Below are 8,078 nucleotides of genomic sequence, written 5' to 3'. Positions count from 1 at the left end.
TATGTTAATATGTATATAATCAAAGTCCCTTTAAGGCTATTCTATAGTCTTTGATATAATTAAGAACTCAATTATTTTTTAAATCAATTTTACGTTTGTATTTTATTTTTACTTATATACAAAACAGTATCCATCACAAACGACTCTGATTGGTCCACCTTAACAATCGCGGAGCAAAGTAACACTTGCCTCGTGACCACACCGTTAACGTTTTTATTCAGAAGTGGTTTGGATAATGCTTTACATCTTAATAATACTACTGAGAAACACAACATATAAATACACTGTAAATGGTTAAAATAAAAAATAAAATAAAAAAAATAGACTCTGACCAATCACATTAATATATGTCTGGGTCACAAGGCCCCGCCCTTTTTAGAACCGTTCGCGTCATTCAAGCGTGTGCTTTTGCGCATGCGCAACGTCAACTGCGTAGAAACCAACAACAAACTATGGCGGACGGTAAGTGCTGTTTCTGAGCTTTGTGGTTAATTTTGCGCTGATTAATTGTGAAGTGGTTATATTTGCTGCAGTTTTAGACCTAGTCAGTGTTAACATACGGTAGGGAGAGTTATATCTCTGATTGTTTGCATTATTGCGAGCGTTGAGCTTTCTGCAGTGGCCCATTGAATCCCGCCATTCACTACAGTATGTGACTTTACATGCAAATATGCGCGACTCGTATGTAAAGTACTGCGGCGTATGAGTTTTTAAACTTGTTAATGTGGCTTATTAGTTTAATTTTGATCCTTCCAGAACACCCTGATGCCGAGCAGAGCATGGAGGGACACACTCCTGTGAGTAACATTGTAATATTTCTTTAAAGCAAGATTGTGTGTTTAATACAAGAAAGCACTTTGTCAGTTTGTGTCGATCAGTTGTTGTCATTGTGTTTCTTGTTTATTTTAGGTCCCAGAAAATCCTCATGCAGAATATGGCCTCACTGAAAACATACAGGTACTACTTTGTTTTTCAATTTTGGGATTTTTAGAGATGTTCCGATACCGATTCCTAGGCTCAGGTCATCGGCCGAGAGTACTGATCCGATAGCCCTGTATGAATTGATACAATTATTTTATAAGTATATGTGTGCATATTTGGAAAATAGCACAGCTTTTTAAACATCTAAAATTACACTCTTAACAAAAGTCAGTCAAGCATTATAAATATATTATGATAATCAAGTATTATTTAATTACAGAACTTTAGTAATTAGAATTAAAACTTTGTAACCATGTGTGAATGCATTTTAGTCATTTTAACAGAACTGGTGGTGGTGCTTTTTTGGTCATTCAGTGTTTCTGTAAAAAAAAAATTGGGGGGGGGGGAACTATCAATAATTCTGATAAGATAATAATCATACTATGAATTCTACTAAGAACAATATAAGACGCACTAAGGATTAACGAGCTGCTGGATTCATGAATATTAATCAGGTTGTGTGCATTCGCTCAAACTGATTTGCTGAAATCAAAACAGGGACGATAATAGGTGAGCGCCAGCCAATGAGATTGTCGTTTGCGCATTAGCTCCGCCTACTACCGGAGAAACCGGCAGTTAAGCTGAAGAATTCCAAAGGAACTCCGTTATTGCGTGTGAGAAAAAAGCAAAGCGACGGCGAGTTGTGCGCCTTCACACTAGAGTTTACGGTATGTCAAATACAGGTGCGCTGCGCATATGGAGTTTTGTGCCAATATTCATCAAACAAATCCAGTGTTTCGCAAATAAACACAATCTGCTTTGCAAAGAAAAACTCGACTTGCAAACAAACGCAAAGTGATTTGCAAATACAAAACTCTATTTGAGAGAAAATGCAGAGGTGTGGACAAATATATGTATTGTGTGTTGCAACTGTGAGACTCATTTGCCTTTTTATGAGGAAACTTAGCTTGATTTTCTCACAAATGCGTGCAGGCTGATTTTCTCACACGTGCAATTGAGCAACTTTCTTTTCCAAAAACAGCAGATGGCGCTGTCGGTCAATTTAGGCTAGTCTCCCGAGACCTTTTCAGACCAGTATGAGTGGGCAACAGGTGAGTTTCTGTCTTACTATCTCTATAATTAACCATTTAGATGTATTCAAAAAGTGACCTGTGTCAGTGAAATTCACAACAAGTGCTGTAAAACTGTTAACATGATTGATTAGTTCAAAAATCAGGAGTGACATGGCTAAACATTTAACTAGACAGTCTTTCCCTATAAAACTGATCCATTCTCCGTAACTCTTATCCTCTGTTGGATCGCGGGATATAGAATATATAACATTCAAAACAATGCAGGGGTATAACAATATATCGTGTCACAATATATTGTAATACAAAAATGCAAATGTGTAGTATATAGCGACAATATTGTGTACCAAAAATGAAAGCATTTAGACTTTGTCTCTACGTCTTGTTTCCTCTCCTCTTGTGCCCTTATTTGGAGTTCCTGTTCCTGTCCTTGTTTGTTGTGATCATTAGTTAATTTACTTTAATTTACAAGGTCAAGTAAGATTTATTGTCTTTCTGCTCTAGACATAGCCTCCAGTGGAGAGAAATGTTGTAGGCTACCTCTGCAGTAAAAGTTTAAACAAGTATAAAATTACACATAGATAGCGTACTGAAAGGAGTAAGCTAAACTAATTATACAAATAGGCTACTATAATCATTTAATAAACTAGTTAAAGTTCAGGTGAGCTTTATTGTGATTCAGCTATGTAAATGTACCAAAATATAATCTAAACATTAATATCCCTTACGAAAATTAACCATGGTTTTACTAAATAAATACCATGGTATTTGTAGTAAAGCTGCCTATATTGAAATGGTAACCTGCAAAAAAACATGATTACCACACTTTTACTATAGTAAAACCAACTTTAATTTTCATAAGGGATATCATAGTTTATTATCATATTTATGTTTATATATAGTACAGTAATATACATGCCTTGTACAACATGTAAATCTAAAAGTGGCCTGTAAGGAGATATTTCATATTTCAACCAATATACCAGCAGATTTTAGTCTGACAATAGCCTGTTTGGAAAAATCCAACTAAAATTATGTAGCTTTTATATAAGGCCGAGCAACATTTTAACTCATGAAGTTAAGAATAAAAGGCTACCGTCAGGAATTATATTAGTGGCTCTTCAAAATGCAAACATTAAGTCATCTGAGTCACTCCGAGAAGAGTCCTCGCTGTCCAGAGTGTCTCTTCACCCGTGTAGCACGCTGTTTATTAAACCACTGTTTATTAAAATGCTGAATTTAGTATTACATCAGCATGAACTTGTTCCTTCTCCCCAATTCACAGGACAAGAGTGACATATAAGAGAAATATTCATCATTTTGCTTAGCTAAAAAATACGTAATTATTTAATCATTTTAAAAAAAAGTTTAAGATATTGTACTAAATAATGTGATTTGTTTTCATTTTTTTATTAATAATTAATGACCTCTTGGGTGATATTACTATATCTGATACTAAATTAAATTGTCTAAGCTTTCATTTTTGGTACACAATATGGTTGCTATCCATTATACATTTGCATTTTTGTATTACAATATATTGTGACACGATATATTGTTATACCCCTGCATTGTTTTGAATGTTGAACAATTGTATCAATACATGTATATTCTATATCCCGCGATCCAACAGAGGATAAGAGGTACGGAGAATGGATCAGTTTTTATTGAGAAAGACTGTCTTAAATGTTTAGCCATGTCACTACTGATTTTTGAACTAATCAATCATGTTAACAGTTTTACAGCACTTGTTGTGAATTTCACTGACACTGTAGTAGGGTCGCTTTTTGAATACATCTAAATGGTTAATTATAGAGATAGTAAGACAGAAACTCACTTGCCCCACTCATACTGGTCTGAAAAGGCCTCGGGAGACTAGCGTAAATTGACCGACAGCGCCATCTGCCAAGTATAGGTCTCTGCAGCAAAGTAATGGGAGTTACCAGATCGGGGCGTTTTTTGACCATGTTACTTGATTGGCTGACGTCATAGTGACGGTAGGTTTAGGGGTGGGGTTAGGTCAGGAGGATCATTTTGATTGCATGATTTAGAAACACCCAGCAGCTTGAAAATGACTAGCAATTCAGAAACACCCACTTTTGCTCTGCAGAGACCTCAATCTGCCATCTGCTGTTTTTGGAAAAGAAAGTTGCTCAATTGCACGTGTGAGAAAATCTGCCCGCACGCGTGTGAGAAAATCAAGCCAAGTTTCCTCATAAAAAGGCAAATGAGTCTCACAGTTGCAACACACAATACATATATTTGTCCATACCTCTGCATTTTCTCTCAAATAGAGTTTTGTATTTGCAAATCACTTTGCGTTTGTTTGCAAGTCGAGTTTTTCTTTGCAAAGCAGATTGTGTTTATTTGCAAAACACTGGATTTGTTTGAATATTGGCACAAAATTCGCTCCATATTGCGCATCCATTAAGATGATCTGAAACATAGCACAGACCACTTGACGGAGAGTGAAGCTCTGACGCGCTCAGTCAGAGTGTTCGGCGAGTGACAATATATCTGTGCTAAACTTATACATAGCCTCCAACTCACACACTGGAGAGTAAAATAGGATTATTTATTAGCCAATGGCTAATATTAGACATCATTTAGTCGCGCAGGGTGAAGATTTAGTCGCATATGCGAGTGATTTACTGGCAATGTGCTAGCACCTTTGTATTTCTTCTTCGCTGCTCTAAATAGTGGTTGCTTGCAGTGTTACCAACTAATTTTCAGAGAAAGTTGCTAAAGGAAGGTTTTTTAAAAAAATTTTATTGCATATGAACATATATAGCCACAAGAGAAATACAACTTTGCATATAAATGCCATCAGTACACAAGATTACAAGTAAAATAAAAATTAGCCAGAGGAAGAAAAAACATAAAATAAATAAATAAAACAACTAAAATAATGAAGATGGTAGTTTACTTGTCTACTTCAAATTTGCAGATAACTTTAGAAGTCCTGAGAGCTTTTTTTGTTTTACATTTATGTACCATATTACAATATTGTTTAAATTCGTTGATAAAATAAAAAAGAATTGGTTTACCACCCAACCACTTCATTTTGTGTATATGAAATTTCCCCATTACAACCAGTAATTGAATAATATACGCTTTATCCTTTTCTATCCCATAATCATCAGCATATATCATTATATCAGACCCACCCAGTTTAACAGCTGTATTAAGTTTTCTTGTAATGAAATTCTTGACATCAACCCAAAATATCTTTGTATAAAAGCAATGAAATATAAATGAAAAATAGTTTTTTTCATTACTACAAAATTCACAGGAGTAGTCAATATTCAATTTAAAACGTTCCAGTACATGTTTCACTGGATAAATTCTATGCAATATTTTATACGAAACTTCCTTTACTTTGTTATTAACAAAGAATTTATCAACCATTCTCCAAGCCTTACGCCAATTTAAGTCTCCAAATATTGATGACCAGAAAAATCTAGCTTGAGGATATGTAACATCATTTACTACATTTCTAATATATTTATTTGGTATGTCGTTTTTTAAAATATTAATATTTCCAATAAAAATTGAATTAGTTATATAATCCAGATTAGGGTTTTCATTACATTCATTTTTAAGAAGACATAATACCTTACTGGGTATAGCATCCATAACAATGGCATATTCTCTGGGTCTAATTGGGATTTTAAATTTGTCAAGAAACTCTGTGTATGATAATAAGACTCCATCACTGTTCATCAACTGACTAACCAGAAAAATATTTTCAAACCAATTTTTATAAAAAATTGATTTATGTTCATATAAAATATCTCTGTTATTCCAGATATAATATCTTCTAGGGGAAAAGTTATGTTTATAGGCCAATGTCCACGCCATGAGAGCTTGTTGATGAAATCTTGCAAGTTTTACTGGAATTTTGTCAATACAATAATTACATTTTAACAAAAATTCAAGACCACCGACTGACTTAAACAAAAAGTTTGGGAAAGTGTTCCTTGCTAAAGGAAGGTCAATTTGTTGCTAAATGACGTTGTGATGTCAAACATCAAATCTCAGCAAAAATATATATTTTATATTTGTTCATTTAGATTTGTTTGTAAAATAATATGCATAATATTAAAATATAAATAACTATATTTTAAAATTAATTGAATTACATTTCTGAATGATTACAATTTGTTTTTTTTTATATAGCTAGTAAACTATTAATACAACACATTCTCAACAATTATGCTTTAAGCAGTGTATTAGTAGTTAGTATGCTACACTCCAAGAAAAGTCTGTAAAAATAGGGCACAATCTACTATGTTAATATGAAAGAATTTTCCGTACTGGTTTTTTACCTGCATTTTAAATTACGCATTGTGTTTTCGGATTACAGGGTTACAATGGATAATGGATCCTGGAAAATTACTAGTAGCCTATCTTTTCCATTTTTTTTTTTTTACAGCGTACTAACTGATCAACAATCGCAAGTACAAGCTACTAACAAAGTGTATGATAAATGAACAATTATTCAGTTATTATTATTATTAAAATGAAGAATTGCAAATAGCAGCTAACTCAATTCAAGTGATGTGTGTACTGCTAGGCATCTTCGGTTTTCTTTTTGTGTACTAGTATCGGAAAGGGAACAACCCTAGTAATTTGTATTTAAATTTATAATGTCTTAAAGACTGGATTAGAAAAACAGTTCTGAATTGGCTGCAGCATGAATGAAGCATTAGTTATACGAGTGTATTCTATGTGTATCTGTATGCTTTTTCTAGAGAATAGTGGAGAATGAGAAAACGACCTCTGAAAAAGTCACCAAACAGAAGGTGGACCCTCAGACCCTGCAGACCCTTCCCACACGAGCGTATCTGGATCAGACTGTGGTTCCTATTCTCCTGCAGGGCTTGTCAGTTCTGGCCAAGGAAAGGTCTGCATTAGTTCTCAGACGTCTTGCTAAGTTCTTTTCAACCACAAAACTACATGAAAACGTGATTTTTGGGATTATGATTGCCTTAAAAGAACGGTTCACCCAGAAATGAAAATGTACTCACTCTCAGGCCATCCAAGATGTAGATGTGTATGTTTCTTCATCTGAACAGATTTGGAGAAACTTAGCATTACATCACTTGCTCACCAATGGATCCTCTGCAGTGAATGGGTGCCGTCAGAATGAGAGTCCAAACTGATAAAAACATCACAATAATCCACACCAGTCCAGTTCATCAATTAACATCTTGTGAAGTGAAAAGCTGCGTTTCTCATAGTTTCTGGCCAAAATACGATTCCATAATCCATAATGACACTTCCTCCAATAAAAAGTCCACCCCTTATTGTCTTTTACATCAAAATCCACCAACATATTTGTTAAAGTAGTTTTGGACTCTTTTCAGTTATAAACGGTGCTCAATCTGAGCATTTTTCTCTCCTGATTCAGATGAGATGACTTTTTCAGTGGAGAAAGAAATATTATGGATAGAGACTCGCATTTTACCCAGAAGCAGTTTCAAGTTAAAAATGTTTTAATGATGTATTTGTTTCTTAAAAATACGCAGTTTTTCACTTCACCAGACTTTAATTGATGGACTGGACTGGTGTGGATTATTGTGATGTTTTTATCAGCTGTTTGGACTCTCATTCTGACGGCACCCATTCACTGCAGAGGATACACTGCTGAGCAAGTGATGTAATGCTGAATTTCTCCAAATCTTGAATGGCCTGAATTCAGCAATTTTTCTTTTTTTGGGAGAATTATTCTTTTAATTCATTTTGTCTGATCAAAATGAAATTTCCTCCTTGTATCAATTAAGTTCATGTATCTAATACCACTATCCATCTTCCTTCAGGCCTCCAAATCCCATAGAGTTTTTAGCGGCATTCTTACTGAAGAACAAGTCCCAGTTTGAGGAACGAAATTAAAGACACAGTGTGCGGTGGAAGATTTAGGATTACAGTTTTGTGTTTTGTGTATTTCTTTTGTGAATTTAAATGTAATGGTGTTACATTCTTCAAACTGTTTGTTTGCCAACATTAATGTTGTTTTTTAAGCTCTAATAAAATGTTCAAGCAGCCATATGTTTCACTGGTGTG

The 8,078-nt window shown here is 34.4% G+C and overlaps 1 protein-coding gene across 1 annotated transcript; it reads left to right on the top strand.

Annotated features, from left to right (window-relative positions):
* Window positions 1–385: 385 nt before the first annotated feature.
* dpy30 (dpy-30 histone methyltransferase complex regulatory subunit) lies at window positions 386–8,059 on the top strand. Its single transcript, XM_058782813.1, has 5 exons — window positions 386–462; window positions 757–797; window positions 910–957; window positions 6,767–6,918; window positions 7,835–8,059. Exons 1-5 carry the CDS (start codon window positions 453–455, stop codon window positions 7,905–7,907), a joined length of 324 nt encoding a protein of 107 aa, XP_058638796.1. The 5' UTR covers window positions 386–452; the 3' UTR covers window positions 7,908–8,059.
* The last annotated feature ends 19 nt before the right edge of the window (window positions 8,060–8,078 follow it).

This window comes from Onychostoma macrolepis, chromosome 01 (genome assembly GCF_012432095.1).
Source record: "Onychostoma macrolepis isolate SWU-2019 chromosome 01, ASM1243209v1, whole genome shotgun sequence".
In the NCBI taxonomy this organism is placed as follows: Eukaryota; Metazoa; Chordata; class Actinopteri; order Cypriniformes; family Cyprinidae; genus Onychostoma; species Onychostoma macrolepis.
This window is presented reverse-complemented; position numbering and strand designations above follow the sequence as displayed.

Bases quoted from the DNA above. Each gene is read 5' to 3' on its own strand.
- dpy30 (XM_058782813.1), top strand. The intron at 958-6,766 runs GTACTACTTTGT...TGCTTTTTCTAG, and splicing joins GCCTCACTGAAAACATACAG to AGAATAGTGGAGAATGAGAA. The intron at 6,919-7,834 runs GTCTGCATTAGT...ATCTTCCTTCAG, and splicing joins TCAGTTCTGGCCAAGGAAAG to GCCTCCAAATCCCATAGAGT.